This window comes from Protomyctophum parallelum (assembly GCF_964188405.1).
Source record: "Protomyctophum parallelum genome assembly, chromosome: 2".
NCBI classification, from domain to species: domain Eukaryota; kingdom Metazoa; phylum Chordata; class Actinopteri; order Myctophiformes; family Myctophidae; genus Protomyctophum; species Protomyctophum parallelum.
This window is the reverse complement of record NC_139699.1, coordinates 51,503,479-51,527,200: the sequence shown is the minus strand read 5'-3', so window position 1 is coordinate 51,527,200 and position 23,722 is coordinate 51,503,479. Positions and strand designations below refer to the sequence as shown.

General features: G+C 41.5%; 3 protein-coding genes across 3 annotated transcripts; 1 reads left to right on the top strand and 2 right to left on the bottom strand.

The window, feature by feature from the left end:
• Window positions 1–342: 342 nt before the first annotated feature.
• Window positions 343–12,180, bottom strand: tbp (TATA box binding protein). Its single transcript, XM_083791582.1, has 9 exons — window positions 12,084–12,180; window positions 11,056–11,185; window positions 9,388–9,541; window positions 7,388–7,568; window positions 5,145–5,232; window positions 4,388–4,479; window positions 3,855–4,022; window positions 3,122–3,216; window positions 343–2,679 (listed from the first exon to the last, which is right to left on the bottom strand). Exons 2-9 carry the CDS (start codon window positions 11,098–11,100, stop codon window positions 2,600–2,602), a joined length of 903 nt encoding a protein of 300 aa, XP_083647708.1. The 5' UTR covers window positions 11,101–11,185; window positions 12,084–12,180; the 3' UTR covers window positions 343–2,599.
• A 566-nt stretch (window positions 12,181–12,746) lies between these two features.
• Window positions 12,747–14,699, top strand: LOC310878093 (26S proteasome regulatory subunit 6A-B). The gene is made up of 2 exons (XM_083792206.1): window positions 12,747–13,716; window positions 14,255–14,699. The coding sequence occupies exons 1-2, from the start codon at window positions 12,772–12,774 to the stop codon at window positions 14,591–14,593; spliced, it is 1,284 nt and encodes a 427-aa protein (XP_083648332.1). The 5' UTR covers window positions 12,747–12,771; the 3' UTR covers window positions 14,594–14,699.
• Window positions 14,700–15,958: 1,259 nt separating this feature from the next.
• Window positions 15,959–22,024, bottom strand: psmb1 (proteasome 20S subunit beta 1). Its single transcript, XM_083760161.1, has 6 exons — window positions 21,856–22,024; window positions 20,346–20,453; window positions 18,624–18,705; window positions 17,841–17,970; window positions 16,560–16,666; window positions 15,959–16,325 (listed from the first exon to the last, which is right to left on the bottom strand). Exons 1-6 carry the CDS (start codon window positions 21,957–21,959, stop codon window positions 16,140–16,142), a joined length of 717 nt encoding a protein of 238 aa, XP_083616287.1. The 5' UTR covers window positions 21,960–22,024; the 3' UTR covers window positions 15,959–16,139.
• Between the last annotated feature and the right edge of the window lie 1,698 nt (window positions 22,025–23,722).

Below are 23,722 nucleotides of genomic sequence, written 5' to 3'. Positions count from 1 at the left end.
GGTTCCCAGATTGGTCTGTGAATAACGTAATATTGTAAAACGACTGATTCCACATTTTGTTCCGTTGTAGTCTGACATGTAATAGAACAAATAAAACATAACTAATATTAGCTTAATTATCCCCAGCCACCACATTTGTATGTTAAAGTACTGACACATCACTAATGGTAAATAAGGTGGTGGGTCATGATTCATTTCATTTTGTATTGAACTGAATTGTAGAACTAAATCCTCTCAAGACAAAGGTGAAGGCCAAGTAAGTAATAGCCTGGCATTAGCCAGACTGATGACGTGGGTTCACTGTGTGATTGAATCCAAGCTGTCAAGTCATTCTAATGCCAGGCTAAGTACATAATGCTATATTACTTTAATGACTCGATATTTGACATGTCAGTCCCAGACATCCTCACATCTTCTAAACAGTTGGTGACTGAGATGTAATTACTTTAGCGTTCTTTCAATTGTGAATGGACACTGGATGTGTTTTTGTTCAAGGAGCCATATTAGTGAGTCACTCAGTGTGCACACTGGAGAACGAAAATGTGAAATATCCCTTTATTATACAGAAAGCAAAATCTTTGAGGACTGCTAATATATACATTTTTAATTATGAACAGGGCAACAAATTAAACAATTTGAAGCCAGAACAGGAACTTCATTGATGGTGCTTTCTCAGACTGAAGCCTTACTATGACATTGTAAAACAAAGTAGGCTTAAACCTGGGTCCCTGTTTTCGTCAGTGAGAAACTTCTTTGCCCCTTTATTTTCTTTTACCATTTTGAAAAACATTAAAGTTGTTCAACAAGCCGATCTACATCAACACATGAGTTTGTAGCACCAGCTATTTTTAACTATTCAACAAATGTTTTTCAAAATAGTAAAAAAAAGCGAAGAAGTTTAGGTTATAAGAGGTTTAGCATTGACAAAAATAGGGCCCCTAGTGTCACAACGCATCTAGAACATTTGTCGTGCAACACCATCCTATGACTGAATATAAAATAGGCCTTAAGTGGTTAATCTTAGCTTGCTGTTTACTTCCCAAATATTTTCTTTCCCCCCTGTCAATACAGTCACCTGTGAACAAGGATGAATTAACATTCATATCTGGTCCATACGTCAATCACAGCTCTGGTATCGCATCTTTAACCACATCGAATCATACCATTTCTGGTTGAACACATGCTCTGGACAACTAAGACTAAGCTCCAGGGGTATTAATTTGTCTATGCTAAGGGTGAAATCATAAAAACAAAGAGCTTAAATATAAATTTAAAAGATTAAGAGAGAGAAAAGAACCTTGGACAGATTGAAGTTAAAAGTGAATCTGAATACTGTGGCAAACCGGTGATATGAAACCTGGTTTGTCCTGTCCATCAAACCATCTTTCAGTGCTGATAAATGGAAGACGGTACTGGATACCAAATATAATACATGGTAAACATTCTGAGACAATCTAGATTGTGGGGGCCCAAAATGCATTTTCTTCAGTGCTACCGATATCCACAACAAATGTGTTCAATTTGTCTACACTTATTGTGTAACCTATTGCCTGGTGGTCTGAGCTCATGTATCACCCCTTGGGGAATAGAGTTGATTTAACCTTATTTTGGGTACGTCCCAGAGTCCTTATTTTGGGTACGTCATAGTTGAAAATCTAATCTTCAAAATGGCAAAAAGAATTGTTGATCAAAATAAATGCATTGGTATGCAACCCATTGTGAATTTGTAAATCTGCTATTTTCTTCTATTAGTTGTATGACAAAGTACAGTATATAGGGCTTAAACTAAGGACTAGTTCACCCCAAAAACGACTTATTTCCTTAATCCTATCAATTACACACCCCATGAAGCCTTGAATTCATGAAGATGTTGTTTGTCACATTCCTAAGCCAATAATTTGATGAAAATATGCTAATGTCTCCGGCAGGACACTCCGCCGGTCATCAAATTATTGGTTTAGGAATGAGACAAAAACTAAAATAAATCTTGATGAATTCATCCAAGGCTTCATGGGGTGTGTAATCGAGAGAAAATAAGTGATTCTTTGGGCAAACTAATCCTGTTTAGAGGAAATACAAATGCAAACACTACTTAATAAAGAACGCGTATGTTGTTTCAACTTACCCGAACACTAAGTCAAACAGATGAAACTGAAACTGCTTGATCAAAAATATTGTCTTCTTACATAAAAAAGGAATGTAGCCAGACGATACGTGTAACCAGAAACAATCCGTGGAAAAAACCTTAAAAACAGCGTAAAACAACAGTCCTTCCAGTCAGTGTGCTGTACTGTTGAATGATACAGCGTTGTTCCTCCTCCTGCTCAACGTTGTTGCAACACAGAGACTTCTGTATCCATTCATTTCAAGTCTATGTACAAGCATGGATTCGCTGCAGAACTTGAGAACTTGAAAATATGCAATTATTTGAGATGAGACAAACAAACATACAAACAAACAAACAAAAACATAAAATGTGTGCGCATGGACGCACGTGCATGACTGTAAAAAAACAGATCACATCCCTGTACAACAGCCCAAATGGCAGTCCAAGAAAAAGAGGGGGAGATGGGTGGAGCAAGCGGAGGAGGGCAGGAGTCTACGTAGTTTTCCTGAAGCCTTTTAGGATGGGGTAGATGTTCTCAAACGCCTCATAGATCTCTCCTCTCACTTTGGCACCTGGACAGATACATATACGCAAGTATAAACACACAGTATATCAGTGGTTATGCCATTACCAGCAGCTACATGAATTACATTATATAGTAGCCATGTTATGCCTAGGCATTATGACAGTGTGTGGGATTCAATTAAATTGTGTATGTTATACTAATATACTGCGTTATGTTATTCTCTATTATACTGTATACACAGCACATTTCAGAGCAAGAGTGGAGGGTTAGACTAGACATTTACAATGTGCATTTTATTTTTCACCTGTGGTGAAACTTATTTGACTGCGTTGAACTTAATACAAATGCATTTAATTTCTGTCCTGCAGCAAATCCAATATCCTTTAATATAAGTTGGACTATTTTTTTTAGATATACACAGAAGTTGAGGATACTAGCTAGCCAACAAAACAGTTAACTTGTTTTAGTTTGCCAAGGAGAGAACTCACCTGTCAATACGACCTTTCCAGACACAAAGATGAGCAGGACAATTCTAGGCTTGATCATTCTATAGATCAGACCAGGAAACAACTCTGGTTCATAGCTGGAACAGACAGATAAGACATACCGCGTTAACATTATAACGTTACAGTCAATGTTGTTTTTGGCAGCAAATTTCTATTTTAGTTTTAGTCAGTCTCTTGAATAGTTTTCACTTAATTTTAGTCACCCGGAATGTTTTAGTTTTAGTCAACTAAATATCACACGATTTTAGTCTACTAAATCCACAGGTGATTTAGTCGACTAAAATGTGTTTTGGAGGGCCTTGATGGTGTCGTAATGGCTGATTTGATACTTGCTGAAAATAATGCGTTGCGCTTTCAGCATGCAATCAAGTGTAAAATGACTTGTGTATATTATACTGGATCTCTTGTCCACTAATACCTTCCTAACATTTTAGTCCAGTTTAATTTTTTTGATGAAATTGTTAGTATATTTAGTCTTAGTTTTAGTCATCATAGCCTAGTTTTCATTTAGTTTCCATTTAGTTTGTCGGTGAAAATAGGTAGTCGAAATGAAACAACAGTTGTTGGACAAAAAGAGTGAAATGAGATGAGAGTGCAAACTGCAACAGTGCGATATAACATTTTGAGACCATTACCGACGCAGTTTCTAACCAGTCAGAGATAAGCCAGAGTTTGGACATTTAAAATGAAGGTACAAAAAAAAAGGTAAAGATACCTGCTGAACTGTTGATGTGTCAGGACCAGTCCCTCTAGTCTTATTGGGAACTTCACATCACAACTGCCCACCATGTTTTGGATCTTAAAGTCCAGGAACTTGGCAGGGAAACCCAGCTTTTGAACAACACGGGCATACTTCCTCGCTGCTAACCTGGACTGCTCTTCACTAGAGACCACATGTGAGGGCGAGAGAGAGAAGGAAGCAAGAGGGATGAGATCCCACAGAACGTGAAATGAGGTGTGTATGACTCCCAAGTTGTTTAGACTGCAACATTAATCACAACCTATGATAAATGGTGCATTTATATAGCGCCTTTTACATAGATTGTGCATTACATTCACACACCGATGGCGGCGGAAACCATCCAAGGCACCAACCAGCACATCAGCAGCAATTAGGGGTTCAGAGTCTTGCTCAAGGACATTTCGACACCAACTCTGGGGGAGCCCGGGTTCGAACTGGCAACCTTGCGGTTACCATCCGGCCACTCTACCCCTGAGCCACCACTGCCGATAGTTGGTTTTACTGACCTTTTGGCTCCTGTGCATACCATCTTTCCAGAGCTGAAGATAAGAGCAGTGGTCCTAGGCTCTCGTATTCTCATGATGACAGCAGCAAAACGCTTGGAGAGAAGAGGAGAGCATGGTATTGATATTTCATAGTGATGCACCGAATATTCGGCCGCAGAAAGTATTCGGCAGAAAATGGCTAAAAATGCATTTTCGGCCTATTCGGTATATATAATATAATATTAATCATATTCGGATATTCGGTATTCGGCTTTCGGCCAACTGTTTCCCAAGAATTTCCCTTTCGGTGCATCCCTAATATTTCATATTATTTATTTGACTTATTTGACATGCACGCAAATCATTTTAAATCCTACAACATATACTGTACATTCAAGATCATATGTTCAAGGCCTATAGTACATTTCGAGTGGTTTCACTGATCGTTTGTCGGCATAGAAACTTTACGATTTAACTAAACGTACATTTTCCCTTCATTGTCAATGGCGTTTTTAAAACAAACATTGACGGTCTGGGCACCGGACTGGTAATCCAGTCGCAGTGTGCCGCGGGTTCGACTCCCGGACCCGACACGGCCTTTACTGCATGTCATCCCCCCATCTCTCTCCCGTTTCCTGTCAGCCTACTGTCTGTCCCTTCAAAAATCAATAAAAAGGCGTAAGCCGCAAAAAAATATCTTAAAAAAACAAAAACAAAAAAACATTGAACTAAAAACAAACATTAGACCTGTATATAGGAAAACATGTTACAGCCCTACCTTAGGGTTGTACTCGGCATTCCTAGCTCTCAGGGCGATGGTCTTCAAATCCAGCTTGCAACCGAGATTCACTGTAGATACTATGTTCCTAGTGAAATGAATGCAGATCTTCAACACATAAAACCAAGAGAAGCCACAATAATAATTGATATCTTAACAGAGGCTATGACTGAGTGCAACAAAGTTATCCAGGAATGCCTACCTAGTGGCAAAAAACTACTTTCTGGCCTTGACAGCCCATACATCCAAAGTATCTGAAATGTTTGTTTCATGAAAATCCACCATAGGCATGTTATGACTGAGCTACTATCTGGCAAGAAAAAGTGTTTGTAAGCGCATGTTTTCAATAATGCAACGTCCTGCTTCCTACGGCATTGTAAGTGTCTGTGACACTGGTAATCCTAACTTCAATCATTTCTTAAATTTGAAGTTGATTTGTTATTTACCTTGCCTATTTTGTTTCTTATTTTGAAACTTCCTGTTACCACACCACACTTAGCTGAGGCCTGCTAGTCTCACACACCATTCTCACACTGAGCCTGTCCCCGTTTCCACACCTAAGTGCAAAACAGTTTTGCGCTGCGGACAGAATAAGCTGTGATGCGCATGCGCAACTGATTTTTAGACAGCTGGTGGATGGGAATTAAGCTCCACCTCCGCGGACGATTGACGCGGAGGAGAGCACTTCCAGGAATCTGGCCATCGCGCAAGTCGTCCGCGGAAGTGGAGCTTTTTTTCCATCCACCAGCTGTCTAAAAACCTGGTTTTGAAGCTGTGCGCAGCCGAAAATGTGCGCAGCTCTTTTGATAGTGTGGCAGCACCCAGAGAGTGGCAGAGGGGAAGCACCAGCATTTGTTTGCACAGCGTGCCTTTGTTACACTGCACAGCAAGGTATGAAATTAAATGTTTGATTGCTTATATGCAAAGTGCACATTCATACTGTAGGCCTACTCAATTAAGTAAATGTTGCCTATAAGACACAGCTTAAGTGAACAATTGACTGAACTTGTTTATATTGTTTGACAGTGCCCGTCATGCTATTTGTGACCATTGATGAAGCACCCATGATGACTGTTTGATGCAAGTGGTTCATGCAGCCTTTTAGTGCCCTTGATAGCAGACTAAAGCGGAGTGAGGTACATGCTTGTTTCTTGTGTTTTGTTTGGAGTTTCTTTTCTTTCGTGATTTCCCTTGGAGGTTTAATTATTATATTTGTTTGGCATTTTGTTTTGGTATAGGGTACATTTGGTTCTTTTGGTATTGGTCTTATAATAGAATTGTTGTGTTACATCACTGAATTATAATCTACTATAAATTGATCATTTGATTGTTGCATTGTATGAAAGTGATTTTATTGTTGATGAGTGAAACTATTAAATTATGTAAATTGATTGTAATGGTATTTATTCATTTTTTATAGTCATCATTTCAACTGCAGAGGGCCGCTTACAGGCATTATGTGCACAGATGAAACAGGTGGTACAAAGGACAATTGTGTGATTTCCATCGAGCGCTTCCAAACTCCATGTTGCTCAATGTTTTGCCACTCAGTCTAGATGAGGAGGTGTCCCGGTGAAAAAAGGTGATGCATGTGCATACTCTCTATTGTGGCATCTTTGCCAAATCATTGAATCTAATAGCCCATTCACACTAAATAACTTTGTTCCGGCATGCGCCCTGGCTACAGTATGCCACACAAAAATGTAAAAGAAAATCATTAAAGCATTAATAAAGATTACTCATATGTGTTGGAGATAAAGCCAGAGAGGCAAGACTGAGATGGTTTGGACATGTACAGACTACAGAGGAGGGATAGTGAGTATATCGGTAGAAGGATGCTGTAGTTGGAACTGCCAGGCAGGAGGCCTAGAGGAACACGAACGAGGAGATTTGCAGTATGGATATAGTGAAAGAAGACATAAAGTTAGTTCTTCTGAGAGAAGGAAAAGAGAGAGGACAGGGTGAGATGGAGGCAGATGATTCGCTGCGTCGAACCCTGAAGGGAACAGCCGAAAGGAAAAGAAAAAGAATCAAGCTTTTCTGCACCTGATCCAGGTCAGAATAATTTAAATATTGAGTAGATACTCAATATTCCCATATTATTTATTTGCTAGATAATACATAGTGCACCCTTTCAAGGAATAGTTTAGTACTGGCTTTGTTGCACTGTCTGCTACAAAATGCATAAACAAGTTACCAAGTACAATGGGGTAAAATAGAAGAACCATAATTATGCAACTTACTGTAGCTGTGGCACTATTCCAGAGCTCTCTGAAGCCGGCGTGGCAGGTGTGATGGGAGTCATGGGGGTGAGAGGTGTGGCTGTGTAGAGGGGGGTGTTCCCTGGCAGGGCAGTAGTGGTGGTGCCCCCTACTGACTGGGAGTGAAACAGCTGAGGGGTCTGCCCTGATGTCCCAGGCAGTCCTGAAAAAGAAAATAAATTTATATTTTATTTATATATACTAGTCCTTACCCGTTGTGAGATATTTGCCCCCCCTTGTGGCCGTGAAGGGTACTGCGCCCGGGTGCGTTTGTTATTGACTAATAAATTAATTAATAATCATTAATGTGTCAAATCCTGTGGTCAATGCCTGTGTGAAAAGTGGGAGTGATTGGTGCAGGCAGTAAGGAGTTACGGCACTGTTTCTGACAGACAGACACACACACACACACACACACACACGGACGGACACACACACACACACACACACACACACACACACACACACACACATTGTTAGAATTATAGTATGATGATGATGATATACACATACATACACTGTGTGTGTGTGTGTATATATATATATATATATATATATATATATATATAAATAAAATATAAATGTCATGCATGCATGCATGCATACCTAGGGTTAAACCTAGGGTTTAAAAAAAGGCAAAAGCATGCTCTGTTGCACTGGCCTAAAAGTGGGTCCTTAAAAACTGCTTCAACTTCTGAGATGTATGTATGAATGTATGTATACAATTTACAATTTAGGCATTTAGCAGACGCTCTTAATCCAGAGCGACTTACATTAAGCAAGAACAAAAAAGCATGGGAATACATCACATAAAAAGCATTTATCATGAAACATGCGTAAGAAAGTAACAGTGAAATATCTATATAATGAAACTATACATATAAACTATACATGTGTATGTATGTATGTATGTATGTATTTAAAAGGGGGGCTTTTTTGTAAAATCCCAGCCCACAATACGTTCATATATTTAAAAATAATTCCAAAATAGGGTTACCAGTGAATGGCAACATGCCTATTCACTGGGGACTATGCAAGGCAGAGGCGTCCACGCCCCTGAGTCCAAGTTAGACTAGACCACATATATAAGTATGTATGTATGTATGTACAGTTGGAATAATAGTAACAACAATAATATAGGTATACTGTACATTTTATTATTATTATTTATCATTATTATTGTCCATCCTACAAGTGGATCAAGCCGAAGGAGTCTGAAGTGTAAAAGGTCTTGCCCAATACAGGGTTAAAAGCCCAAACCACATTTGCCATGCACCACCTTGCAACATTGCACAGCAGAGGCTGATCTCTCTCCTCAATGGGACGTGTAATGGCTGTGCCACGTGATCGTTGGAAGAGGGCAATTACCAGTTCTGAGACTGCAGTTGCCTTTATACTCTCGGCTAGCATGCTGGTGTCATCCTAATGATGTCACGATGAATTGGCTATATCCATATATGGAGTCTCAAGGTCAGCCATACTCAAATATGGAGTCTACGATGTCAGACTTTGATGTGTCAGCCAGCTCCGTATTGGTGTTCCAGGCATTCTATCATACCCACATATGGTGTCCATGACCCACTAACAGCATTGACCATAACCAGGACTCAGTCAAACTTAGTGGTAGCTATGGCGATCTATAAAGAGCAGTAGAATCATTTCTAAATTAGAAGAATTAAAAAGCAAGCATAGTTAGAAAAATAAACAAGTATTTATATTAAACTTAAATATATGAATTATGAAATCAACACTTAACTTCAATAATTCTATATGAAGTATATAAAATAGTAAATATAAAATACATATTGTACATAAACTAAAAACTTCTCAATGTTTGTCAAAAACAGACGATCTGATGTGAGCTTGCAGATCTGCATTTTTGGGGTAAAAATGTTAAAAAGGGACACATCACCTGAGGTTGAATAATGGCCAATATAGTGTGACTCGAGACTGGACTACATCATCATCAATTCTCACTTTACCTGCGTTAGCCTGTTGAGCCTGCTGTTGCTGCTGTTGTCTCTGTTGCTCCTCCAGAATAGACAGACTGTTGGTGTTTGTGACCGGCTGAGGCGTCAGGCCTGAGCCATATGGCATCATGGGACTGAAGATAGGCATTCCTGGGGTCATGGCACCCTGCAAATTGAAGGAAAAAAAAGATTAACCACTTAACTAGCAATTGAACCCCGGCATCCATATAGACTTTGAGGAACATTAGCCCAAAATATCCGATCTACAAGGCATTGCAATTGCGTTAGAGCGTTGTGGGCTTGTAGATCGGCTATTTAATTATAGAAGGTTTAAGTGGTTAAATCCTATACACTTAGTTGCTCACATCACATCGTAATGCGATGCACTGTGAGCTTGTATATTGACACCAGAGTTAATTTGGTTCATTGGGAAGTGTCTAGCATCCTATTTTATTCAAGGCTTATAATTTATAGAGTAATGTTGGCCTATACAGTGAAGAGAAAGACAGCCTGTGTGGATATTATGAACACTGACACACTGCCCCAGTAGCAACCTAGCCGCGTCACCAGACTTTCCACCTCAGAGGAAAGCCTGGTCTTCATTCTAAAACTAACCATGTGATCCGGTTTAGAAAAAAGGAAGAAAAGAAAAATATAATCGTGGTTCCGGTTGCCATTGGATTGTTTTCATTCCCTACATAATGCAAATCAATTAGTTTAGTCTTGCGAGTTTTATACTAGGGGAATTATTTGGGAGAAATGCACGGTGCCAGGGGTTCTGGTCGTGATGATGTTATTTCCACTCAGACCGGATCATAAACCCTAAAATGTTATTGATCCCAGGCTAACAATTCAGCAATGGCTAATTGGCTATTAGATGACACACAAGTGACAACACAAGCAAACATGGGAGGAAAAGCAGACAAACAAAAACAGTAAAGGCAAATGAGTTAGAATAGTCTTGCCTAGACTTGTTGTTTAGTGTCAATGAACAAATGCCATAACACCAATGTTGTCATTCCCTTGCTGTCACATATGTTTTTAGATGATTTTAGAAATTGTACATGAGGGTATCGGTTACAGCATTATGCTTTTCAAGCGTAAGGTTGTAGCCTAGGTTCGAACCCTGCCTGCGGTTGACGTCAGCAAGGGCATGTGGTCACAACAAGTTCCTAACGCCAAATCAAATGGGTCCAGATCTGAGCCAAGTCTCATGGACACTGGGCTCACTTACTTCCTGGACTACATGTTGTCTCAGTAAGACGAATACCAAACGAGTTGCCCCTTTACCAACTCGCCCCGGGCGTACAGCCGGCGGAACTTCGCGGCCTGGTATTCGTAAAGTAACCCAAGTAAATTATGCTTAAACCTAACCTTATTACTAAAACTATGCCTAAACCTAACCCTATAGCTAAACTTAATCTCAGTAAAACGATGCCTAACCCTAAACTTATTTCTACCTTATTCTCAGTAAAACAAAATAAAGAATGCAAGAACCGGCGGACCGAGCGGTCGGCGGAAACAAAATCGAGGGGCGAGATGGTTTAGGGGCGACCGTACCCGATACCAGTAAGACCCAAGGCGGCCACAAAACGGAGCAGTGCACCAAAGCATTATGGCAATTGTAATGTTTTAGAAGACATTTGTAGAATCTGTCCTCAGGTCTAAATGGGTTAATACCGTTGGGGAAGCCAGCCCCTGGAAAGGTGTGCTGTTCTGGTCCATGGCGTCTGGTCTCAGCTAGCTGCCACCGAGAAGGCGGAGGCTATCTGTACGTCACGCAGCAGTATGAGAGGAGTGTTACAGCAGTCTGCAATGGAGGAAAATCAACGTTTATGTGCTGGAGTTTACATTATACCGGTATACACTTCCTCCTCTTTGTTAGTCAAGCTCTGCTTGGAATGGAGTAGTAAAATGAGACTTGAAATAAGAGAAACTTGAAGAATAATTTGTATACTATATTTAACATTTCCTAATTATATGCCATTTAACTTTCATTTGTTCCTTTAATATTAATATATTTGTAATTAAATGGCAGATATTGGCACGTCAAAGAAATCACTTTCCTTGGCAATTCCCTTTCACCTAGGAAGTCCATTCACACTTTGTGTACATGTTTTTTGACTAGTGAGTGGGTAAACATACTATACTTAGCCTTGAAACAAGACTGTCATGATATCATTAAGAAATTTCAATAACTGTTTGGGTTGAGATATGACCCGTTATGAGCATTGATTTATGTAATGAATTAACTTATTCCACCGTCGACTATAAAACAGCTCTGCACATAACATCAATTAATGTTGTAGTGGCGCCAACAAGTTGACAGCTTCCCCACTGAGGCAGCAGCGTTAGCTTATGTCTACAAGGGTTTTTTTCCCCCTCCAGAAAGGGCCCACCTTTCCAATAAATAAATCATTAATATGATTGATTTACACATGCACAATATTATAGTCCAGCTCTGTGGTTTGCTGTGGCAGTAGAACAGTCTCCATCAGATAACACAGCACAACTCAATCACACTGACTACCAGTCAACTTTGAAGCTTGCTATGCTAGCTGGCTACACGCTAAGAAATGAAGCGAATGGGTAGCCATTGAATAACATAACATCACCTCAAGATTGGTTAGAAATGCACGTTTGAAAAGTCGTGCATGAGCTTTTATACAAGTGTCAAGACAGGCGGGTAATGGTTGACAAACACTCACCGGCTCCGTGTCACTGTAAACCGTTTAAAATCACATTTAAAACAAAACACCACCATGGCATGCTCATTGCTCTGCACTGCACTGCGCTCTAGAAAACAGGAGAAACACTGGCAAGTGGCAACTGGCAAGGACACTACGGACACGTCACAAACACCCGGAAGTGTCTGCAGTGCAGAGTAGTTCGTCGCTATGTTTTGAAAAAGTAAATGGATTTCACTGATTGATTTATTTATTGATTGATTGATTGATTGATTGATTGATTGATTGATTGATTGATCCTGTATGTAGAATGGGTATATTTATATAATGAAAGTCAATACAAAAACTGCTAAGAGGATAAAACCATTAAAAACACTATTAAAGATTTGTTTACATGATCAGGGTCCTCCATTTTTAATTCATCAGAACATTTAAAGACGTACAAATATATATACTTGTATGAAAAAGAAAAAAAGGAAATCATATACAGTTTTAGAAAGTAAAAATGGGGGAAAACGTGTACAGTGTGGGGGGGGGGAATTATGTCAGAATTTTAGTTTAGGTGTGAAGCATCCGCTTATTCCGCTACATCACTGACTATTCCTTGGTGAAGTGTAACATCCGGCGGGAAACGGGCTGAAGCCTGAAGTAGCTTTCGCTTCCGTTAAGTCAAAGTTCGCAGCATTACAAAGCAGAAGCAGCAGAAAACATGGCGTCGCTGAGTGATAAGTCCGTTTGGGACGAAGTGGAGGATGGAATTGGAGAAGAAGTGTTGAAAATGTCCACGGAGGAGATAGTGCAGCGCACTAGACTCCTGGACAGCGAGATAAAGATCATGAAGAGTGAGGTTCTGAGAGTCACCCACGAACTCCAGGCCATGAAAGACAAGATCAAGGAAAACACCGAGAAGATCAAAGTGAACAAAACCCTGCCTTACCTGGTGTCCAACGTCATCGAGCTGCTGGACGTGGACCCCAACGACCAAGAAGAGGACGGGGCGAACATCGACCTGGACTCCCAGAGGAAAGGCAAGTGCGCCGTGATCAAGACCTCCACCAGACAGACCTACTTCCTACCCGTGATCGGCCTGGTCGACGCCGAGAAGCTGAAGCCCGGAGACCTGGTGGGTGTCAACAAAGACTCCTACCTGATCCTGGAGACTTTGCCCACCGAGTATGACTCCAGGGTCAAGGCCATGGAGGTGGACGAACGTCCCACGGAGCAGTACAGCGACATAGGCGGGCTGGACAAACAGATACAGGAGCTGGTGGAAGCCATCGTGCTTCCCATGAACCACAAGGAGAAGTTCGAGAACTTGGGGATTCAGCCTCCCAAAGGAGTCTTGATGTATGGCCCCCCGGGAACAGGCAAGACTCTGCTCGCCAGGGCTTGTGCTGCTCAAACCAAGGCCACGTTCCTGAAGCTTGCAGGTCCCCAACTTGTCCAGATGTTTATTGGAGATGGTGCCAAGCTGGTGAGAGATGCCTTCGCCCTAGCCAAAGAGAAGGCCCCATCTATCATCTTCATTGATGAACTTGATGCTATCGGAACCAAGCGCTTTGACAGCGAGAAAGCAGGTGACAGAGAGGTCCAGAGAACCATGTTGGAGCTTCTTAACCAGCTGGATGGATTTCAGCCCAACATGCAGGTCAAGGTAATGACTCCCAGTTTCTCACATTTCACATTAAACTTTGTCACATCATCACAGGTTTACAGGTAAAAATGTGTGATAAATAACAATGAAAATGGGTGATTTTTATGTCAAAATATCCTAATATAATATGAACAAACGTGGGGTCCCAATCACAAGAATTCACCAGGACTTCCCAAACCAAATGTACATTAACTTAAACATCATTTTGTCTTCTGATAGTACACATTAACATAGCCCTGGTCCAGTGCGTCAGCGTCAAGGCTCATTCATAGTCTGGATTTTCGGTGGTGAGGTGACCACCGAACTACAACATGACGTCACGAGCCGCGGTGAAGAGCAAACCACCGCCCCAGCCCTTGTCTCTGTTTTTACTCACCACCGCTCAACGTTATTTCAGCTCCGGTGGTCACCTCACCACCGAAAATCCAGACTATGAATGAGCCTTTAGTGAGTCTTCTGATAGTACAACATGTATTGTACAGGAGTGGACAAGTCAAGTGACTTTGCTAACCTTCCGTAACCCATGTGTTTCTACTAGGTGATTGCTGCCACCAATAGAGTGGACATCCTGGACCCGGCGCTGCTCCGTTCTGGACGTCTAGACAGGAAGATTGAGTTCCCCATGCCGAACGAGGAGGCCAGGGCTCGGATCATGCAGATTCACTCCCGCAAGATGAACGTCAGCCCCGATGTCAACTACGAGGAGCTGGCCCGCTGCACCGACGACTTCAATGGAGCACAGTGCAAAGCAGTCTGTGTTGAGGCTGGAATGATAGCGCTGCGTCGTGGCGCTACAGAGCTGAACCACGAGGATTACATGGAGGGCATCCTGGAAGTCCAAGCTAAAAAGAAGGCTAACCTCCAGTACTATGCCTAAGGAAACATCCGTATGTGTCTGTGAAAAGTGTGTCTTATTTTTCATTTGTAAGGTTTTCAAAGTTAACTACATTTAATAAAAGGAAATGAAAAATGACCTAATTCGATCATGATGTAGATGTGTATTTCTTGTTCTTCCTCTTGATGTTCAGCAGGAAATATTAGAGCCACTGCCAGTAGTCTACTACTTATTTACGGTGACCTTGTGTGGTTATGGTTCACAACTTACATACCAAACTATCTTCATAATTAAGCAACTCTAAAATATAGAATTTCCAATCTGTAAACATTACTGTGCAGACACAGAATTTGAATCCATTAAAAACAATTGTTCATTTTTAAGAGGCTAATTCTTGTCAAATGAACTTTCAACTCTGAACAGGATTACTTCAATAATAGGACACGTTTAATTTGCTGTGGGGATAAAGGTTGTTTGTAGTTTATATTCTTTAGTACTTCAATACTCAAATTCACCTACATTGGACCTGGTCATATGCAGTTTGCACACCAAGCTTTGTGGCTCACATCAGGCTGATGTGAGCCACTGCTACAGATGACTTAAAAGTATCCCCCAAGCTACAGGGATATCGTTTAGTGGTTGTTTGCTTTCCACAGTTGACCCAGCGTTACATGTGCATATTATTCTAGGCACTCAACCTTTATATAAATGCATGCTAGGATTGGGCCTCAAACTTTTAAAACGAACTTTTGCATTAAAACGTAGGGCTCTAAAAAATATTTACTCCTGAAAATAGTAAGATGTTTTAGGCAATTAAAACGTTTAAAATGTGGTTGCTCCAGGTCTATGAATGGACCAAACACTTTCAGATTAACAATATAAAAATGTACTTTCTGGGCATTCAAATATTTGATCGACTTTGACCATCCCACCCACAGGGGCCAAAGTGGGTTTGTTTAGAAGCAGCTTCCTAGGGGATACGATGGGTGGAACTCATCCCAGATGCTGAGAGCTGAGGCACAAAACCGCACACTAAAGATGGAATCAATCATAGAACACCAGGTGTGGTTAAATGTCTTCCCTGTGTATTTTTGGTTTCTTCCTGAAAGCTGAAAGTGAGTCAAAAGGCCCAATCGAAATAACACCATTTTAGTGACATAAGATTCATAACTAGGTATACTTAAAGATGTGTGTCCACTGTCCACATAACATAACATTTCCTGTACACTTTTTTGAAATACATCTTAGTATAATCATATCTGATGATCATGTTTGATACTTAAAATTGTGTAGTGCGTACAGGACTTACATGAAACTCATCTGAATTGCCTTTTCAAGTGGTAGGTGGTCTGTGTATACACTATAGTGTGTACTGTGCACACCTTGAGCAATAATGTAAAAAGAACATTCCAGCAACGTTTATTCTTTAATAACAATGTAAAAAGAACAGGAGATTAATTATTCTTCCACAAAATAATGAAAAATCCAGACGGAGCCAAAAACTACACAATGCCAGGACAGTGAGAAAAGGAATAGGTGAGTAAACCTGGGCAAAAAGGAGAAAGAATGGACATGAGTCTTTCCCTCCTCAATCCTTCCTCAGTGAGAAAGTTTCTTCCTTGATGCCTTCCTTGGTGACGACACATAGCCTAAGAGCATCTCCAGTGTAGACGTCTCTCTCTGCGGCTGAAATGAACACATCTTTGACCAGTCGAGTTGCCTTTTCCTGAGTCAGAGGAACGTGCTGTACACCCTCCATATTCTTAAAACCAATCTGGAGGCGGACGAGAGGCACAGGGACATGGAGTGTTGAATACCATAGAGCACAGAAGCAAAAGTACAAGCAATATTTTGACTTAGTTTGACGTTATGTTGTTATGAAATGTCATAACTGCAGCAGGGCACTAGTTCATACACACAGCACGTAATGTTTATTAATGGGGATATTTGATCATTTCAGTAAAAGTGATTAGTGAACAATATTGGATGTGTGAGAATGCATATTTACCTGGTTGTCTAGTAGTGGCTGTAGCATAGCACTGGCTGATCCTCCTGCCTTGTAGGTGTCTCTCTGGTAGGAGCCCACTGGGTCAAAGCTATAGACAGCTCCCTTGCCTGTCAGACAAACACATAATCTGAATGATTCGATGAAATCCCACTGCATAGTATAATACCAAACGTGTGACGGTCTTATTCTCAAATGTGTCTATTCAACACAAAAACTCAATACAAGACAAAACAGACAAAAACATCAGCTTACAGGGCGAGCAGTTGTGCATCATGTCCTAGTCTAGCTAGCAAGCAATATAATATAATTGGCCCTGCTTCACAGCATACCCAGAGAATAAGAATAAAAACAAAAACATTGTAAAAGGATGCAAATGTAGCTACAACTAAAAAAATTACCTTATACATTCTGTACTTAAAGTACTTCATAAAGTGAGTGTTATTGATACTCAGCTACAGACCCTTCCCATTCAGATCTCCCATGTCAGACATTACATAGCGAGGGCCTCTTCAACCAAGGGAGCTAAGCAACCAACATATAGGCATTGGCAAACAGCCTATGGCCCTCATTTATCAATTCAGTGTAAAATCCCAAATTCGAGTGTGGGTTTCGTAGTACACCCACGTCGCCACGGCATTTATAAAGTGATCGCAAACAGCTGATCCTTCCTTAATTTCGTTCTGACGTTAATGTGACCTCGCTAGCCTTGCTGTCATGTCCACGCACGCACGTAGGCCAGCCTACGTGCGTGCGTGGAAATAAAGGCGTGCAGTCCATTTATACCTTTTTTAAATAATATCACAGTGAGCCGCATCACCGCATTGCGCTCCCAAATCAAGTGCGCTCGCATAACAAGGCCAGTAAAGCACTGTTTGATTAAGCACAAACTAATACATTGTAAACATGTTATATATTTTTTAATTGCGCGATTTTAATTACTTGAAAAGTTGGAAATCTCTTTTTATTTTACATGTATATACTGTACACATACCGTTTTATATTAACATTTTAGGAGTGAAAACATATGTTTAGATGCCTGTGACAGCGTGTCAGCAGTTCAGACAATGCTGCTCCGCTTGTGTACGACAGAAAAACAGCCGAGGACAAAGCGTACGACAGCTCCTGACCAGACGTGACTTTTTGTCCTACTCAAGTTCAATTTCAAGCTTTGGCGGAAATGGTAAATGCTGAAAATGTCGGTAATTTCAACATGCACCCATATTTTGGCGTACGCGCGGTTGATAAATGAGGGCCTATATGTTTAGCACTACCAGGACTTACCCTCCTCATCCAGTCCTCCAATGATGTTGTACACATAGTAAGGGAAGAACCTCCTGCCATACAGGATGGTGGACAGCATGGCTGCTATGGCATTACTGGTCATCATCTTGTTGTTCGAGTGCTTGTACATCTGACAATGGCAGACAGGAAACATTTATTTTGGTCGGTCCATTCGAAATAATGTGGTCATGTGTGGTACATAAAACTACAGCTGGACGCTAATAAATACATTTTAAATGCATTGCGAGCATGATGGGGTGCTCATGACTTTTCATGCCTCTCTACATGGCTTGTACAGCTTGGAGATGAGGCAGAAACCAGATACACAATCTATATATACATTTGAATAGATGTTTTGTTTAGAGCACTTTAGGGCATAAATCGTTTTAATGTTTGTGTGATTTTTGATGATGATTTTTACTCATTCTGTCTTAGCGATCGCCAAAAGAGGCTGGTAATGCAGGGGTGAGTTAATTTGGATAATCCCTGGAATTTCAGGATCATTTCAGTAGCAGTGAGTTACTCAACAAGACCATGCAATGGAGAATAAGCGCCTACTGGCTGTGATTAGGGAAAAAAAATTCGCCGAAGCGAAAACATTGTGAAACTGACTTATGTGGCCGGTTAAGACTGATATGAGGTTAGGGGACTTGCATGACGGGTTAAGACTGAGGTTAGTAATAGTCGGACGTGACCAACACCACGTCGGACGTCTCAGCGTGTCCTAATCAAAGCCAGTATTGCATGGTTGATTTTCATTCGAAACTATACGACTATGCTCACCTTTAGCCTGGCGTCGATGATCTTTGTCAGGGTTAGGCAGTCGCCATGGAAGCCGCTGCAGCCAATCACAGTAGTGTCTGTCCTGTAGGAGGAGGAAGTGCAGAGGGTTGGCAGGATAACATACTCTTCCAAATGTTCTCTGGGACATCTGGGAGTCAGTGAGGGTACAGGCTTTAGTCCCGACATACTATTGGTCCGACTGTCATTAGACAGACACCCTACCCACAACCCTAACTAAGGTTCCATTTGTACACTCTCAGTAACACAGCCCTACGGGGCCATTTAGAACCCACTCAATGACACTGGTGTAGCAGTGTCACCAGAGAGCCAACATGCACAATAGCAGCACCCTGACTCTGTTTGACCAGTATGGAACAGAGCCTTCATTAGTGTCAGTGGTAACAGTGGTATTGCTCTGCATTGGCTTCCTTCCCTGTGTGCCCCTAACCTGGGCCGTGACTCGTAACACATGCAGAATACTACTCATGAGTCGTGAGTCTGTATATTACTAAGGTGGAAAAGCACAAGGATACTGCATTTATGTAAAAGTTACTGTGTAATCAGATTATATGGTGCAGAAACTTGTGACAAAATTGTCACAAAATGTGAGATTCTAATTAGAATTCTGAAAGATCAGTTATCTCCACATGGAACTGTTTTGAGCTGCCTAGCCATGTTAAAGCCTGTTCTTTATTATAGACAAGTTCAGAATGTTTTGTATACAAATGGGTAATTCCAGGTAGAATGTCTATGAATATTTTCAAAACATGAGTTCAGAACATTAGCTATTATCTGATATGCTCTGCGGAGAGGGTAATTGGCCGTCCCCTGCCCTCCCTCAAGTCCCTGCACGACTACAGGACATTGATGACATAGACAACGGCTCTGAGGCACATGTCAAAATTGAAGGTCAATTTTTCCAGCGATTTATTGTGGAAGCTTGTAGTTGTCAAGCTTCTGCGTGCGTAACATAAGTCCTAGAAAAGGTGCGCTGTGATTGGCCAGTAGTCACTTGAGTGACAGCGAGAGACATGGAGTCGCATAAGTGACGTCACTTGGGCAGCAACGCAGCGTGCCTTCAATGGAGACACGTCGCTCCAATGACCTGCAGCGGCCAATGAGGCATCTAGTTTTTTTAATATCTATGGTTGAGGAGAGAAAGAAAAGTCATGGCCGACCACTCCCACTCTGGCCACGGCCTCCTCACCCTGCTCTCCTCTGGGATGCTGAAAGCTACGAAAGCTGCCACAGACTACGTTTTTTGGCAGCTGAGGGGGAAATTACATTGACTTACATTGACTCTGGCTTCACTACCTCCCCTGCCCCTTAGTGTCACCGGCAAAATGATACACTATGAACTATAACTCTGCACTTTATATTTATCTTCCTTGCACAGTGTTGTCTTTGTGTTGTTCGTATTCATCTGTTATGTGTGAAATAATAATTGAATGCAGACACGATACTGCTGAAACAAATTCCTATGTGTGTACAGTGTGTACACACAATGGCTAATAAAGTCTGAATCTTGTGTCAACCTGTGGATATTATAGAACATCATCATGTATTTCTAATAGTCAATAGCAATATCACGCAAGTCCTGTTTTTCTTGGCGTTTAGCTATCCGGATAAACATTTGTGATGTCATGATTCGGTCAATTGTCATTCATTGAGCTTGCACCGCTAATGGGTTATAATTATGGTGCCCAGTCAGTGCCCACTTACAACTTATAGCATTTTGGAGATTCACGGGTGTGAATTGAATAGCCTTCACTTAGACGAGTGTCTGAAGCAACAATGGCAAAGTCTTCTCCAGCAACAGCCAGTACAGTCCTGGAAAACAACCCACATCATCAGATCAGAGTCAGAACAATTACTTCATCACAGTAAATATATAGTAGTATAATGCAAGTACACAAGTAATAAGTATAGAAAGCCACTTCTAAAAGTGGGGTTCATGGACCCTCAGGTTTCCAACCTGACCCATGTTTAACCCCAGTTACTTGCAATTTACATAGTTAAATGTAACACTGCCTGTACAAATGAAATGGAACCAAATTGACCCGTTTGTACACTCTCGGGAATATGTAGCCCTACAAGCAGAACCCAAATGCTACTGAAGTTTCTGACATTTGTTCGACCCAGATAGCATTGGGTCCTATACCACGTCGTCCATGCCACCTGTTTAAAACATTTACTGGCTCATGTTTACATCTTTACCGCCTCCCCGCGCGCTTTGACGAGATTCTTCAGTATGAGGCTTTCTGAATATGTAAAGTATGAGTATCCATACATGCCGCTGCGAATATCTCCTGTGGCGCGGAAGCCGTTAAGTATTTTTAATATATGTTTGCCCGATTTGGTCTTCTTTTCCTTCCTTGTTTATTGACACCTCATTGTACCGCCTATCTGGCTAGCTAGTGGCGCTATAGCTATGACACAGCAGATCAGAGGCAGGGACGTAGCCTCACAAGCCAACCGCACACCGGGAGGCGGTACAATAAACGGTAAACAAACAAGAAGAAATAAAGCGTCAAACATGGATTAAAAATACTTAACGGCTTCCGCGCCACAGGAGATATTCGCAGCTGGATGTATAGCTACTTAAAGTTGCCGAATTCAGAATAACTCAAGGAAAATAATGGCGTCACATGCCGCGGGGCCTATTTTAGAGAGAATTTCCATTTCCGCATTCCGGAATTTCCATACGAAAGTACAGTAGAGAGCAGGGACCCAACGTAAAACTCAACAAAATATCAAAAAGTTTTACGTAGGGTCCCGAAAGGGGCTAGGGAATATGTAGCTCTGGGCCATAGCCCTAACGCTAATTCTGCCCTGCATTAGGGTAGAATTAGCATTAGGGCTATGGACCAGAGCTAAGGGATAAGGACTGAGATTTTTTTAATTGAAAAGGTTTGCTTTGAGAACCACTGATTTTGTTTCGTGCAATGAACACAGCTGCACATGCTAGCCACCTCGTTGGCTAACCTAAACAGTCATTAAGTAAAGTCTAGCTATCAATTACACAAACGTGTTTTTTCCCCATAAATATATATAGATAACACTCACAATATTAATATACTTGTCCTTAATTTAGACTTTGATTATAAACAGGTAACATTACGTTAAGGACAAGGTACCTAGATTAGACTATGTAGCGTTATAGCTAGCAGGGGCTGGCTAACAGAAGTTGGACAGTAATGTTCGTAACTAAACCGTTGCCTTTCCTTCTTACCCTCCATTGAACGTGTACGGAGAGAACCGATGTTCTACCGGTCCTGTGTTGTGATAATATTTCATTTTCCCATTGTTTCCGAAAGCTTGTTGTGTGGAAAACATCGTTGCTGTCAGTCAGTCAGCACAACTAAACTCAACTGTAAACTCGCTGTATCACCGCCTCAATATGGCAGCCAGTCTTCCTTACTGGTGCCAGATTGTGAGAGAGAAACAAGCAGCCAGGTCCACGAAAACAAGCCCAAAAGAAGCGGAAAAAAATAATAATAATAATTAAAGTGCAACTAGTAACCATAGATATATATATATCTATGCTAGTAACTACCAATATTTACAAGCAACTTTATAGAGAAACTGGCCAAAGTAACCCCCTTGTACAAAAAAGGGAGTAAATTAGAACCCGGCAACTACCGCCCTATTTCTATTCTAAGCTCCATCTCGAAAGTGATGGAAAAAATAGTCTATGAACAGGTTGAAAAGTATCTTGCCACTAATAAATTGCTGTACGAGTTCCAATCTGGCTTCAGAACATCCCACTCCACTGACACATGCCTCCTCTATTTGAGTGATCACATCAAACACGAGGTGGATGCTGGAAAATACTGCGGCATGGTCATGCTGGACCTCCAAAAGGCTTTTGACACCGTGAACCACTCCATACTGGTTAACAAGCTTAAAGCTATTGGTTTTGATAGCACATCAGTGAGCTGGATGCAATCCTACCTGGAGGGGAGAGAACAGATGGTGGAGGTGAACGGAACACTGTCCCCTCCCCTCCCAGTGAGCTGTGGTGTCCCACAAGGAAGCATACTAGGGCCTTTACTGTTCCTAATTTATGTTAACGACATGACTTCAGCTTGTGACTGCAACTTGTTCCTGTTCGCAGATGACTCAGCACTGCTGGTCTCGGACAGGAACAAACTGCAGGTTGAAAAGACCCTCAGCTCTGAACTCGGTAGAATCTGCACCTGGCTCGCTGATAACAAACTATCCTTACACCTGGGAAAAACTGAATCCATCCTCTTCGGATCAAATAGTAAACTCAGCAAGGCAGATGGCTTCATGGTTAGAGTGGGTGACAATATTATCACACGAAAAGATCAAATTACCTACCTAGGTTCCATCCTGGAGGCTAATCTTTCCGGTGATAAAATGGCCACCAACGTAATCAAAAAAGTCAATCAAAGAACAAGATTCCTTTACAGGATCTCCTCACTGGTCAGCAAAAACACCTTGAAGACCTTAACAGGAGCCCTCGTACAAGGTTTCTTTGACTATGCATCCACCTCTTGGTACCACAGCACCTCAAAGGCCCTTAAAACAAGGCTCCAGACCTCCCAAAACAAACTGGTCAGGCTCCTACTTGGCCTCACCCCCCGAACCCACCTCACCCCTGCCCACTTTGACAGGCTGGGATGGCTTAGGGTCGTCGACAGAGTACAGCATCTTGCAATGGGTCTGGTCCACAAGATTCGATACACCACCAAGATACCCATGTACCTGTCTAAATACTTCCTTAATGTAAACGAAGTCCACACCCACAACACCAGAGGGAGTGCAACAAACCATGTACAACCCAGATTCGGCACAAACAAGGGACTAAATTCTTTTCGCTCCTATGCCACCAAAATGTGGAACGCCCTACCAACAGTCATTAAGACATGTGAATCCCTTGACTCCTTCAAAACCGCTCTCAAAGGGCACCTACGGATGGCTGCAATTCGAAACTGGCCTCTGTAAAATCTGAATCCCCCCCACCCCCCCACCCCATTTCCCTCACTGTATATTGTATATTTTCCCAGTGCTTGTATATTTTCCCTTTTTTGCTTCCCATATGATGAATTCCTGTTCTGTTCTTTAGCTACATA

Coding starts and splice junctions, on each gene's coding strand:
- tbp (XM_083791582.1), bottom strand. CDS start 11,100: ATGGACCAGAACAGCACACCTTTCCAGGGGCTGGCTTCCCCAACG. Junction 3,217..3,854: donor ACACATCAACAGTTCAGCAG/GTATCTTTACCT, acceptor TGTCTGTTCCAG/CTATGAACCAGAGTTGTTTC. Junction 2,680..3,121: donor TGGAAAGGTCGTATTGACAG/GTGAGTTCTCTC, acceptor GTATCTGTCCAG/GTGCCAAAGTGAGAGGAGAG.
- LOC310878093 (XM_083792206.1), top strand. CDS start 12,772: ATGGCGTCGCTGAGTGATAAGTCCGTTTGGGACGAAGTGGAGGATGGA. Junction 13,717..14,254: donor AGCCCAACATGCAGGTCAAG/GTAATGACTCCC, acceptor TGTTTCTACTAG/GTGATTGCTGCCACCAATAG.
- psmb1 (XM_083760161.1), bottom strand. CDS start 21,959: ATGTTTTCCACACAACAAGCTTTCGGAAACAATGGGAAAATGAAATAT. Junction 17,971..18,623: donor TCATCGACGCCAGGCTAAAG/GTGAGCATAGTC, acceptor TGCCATTGTCAG/ATGTACAAGCACTCGAACAA. Junction 16,326..16,559: donor AGCCACTACTAGACAACCAG/GTAAATATGCAT, acceptor GTCCGCCTCCAG/ATTGGTTTTAAGAATATGGA.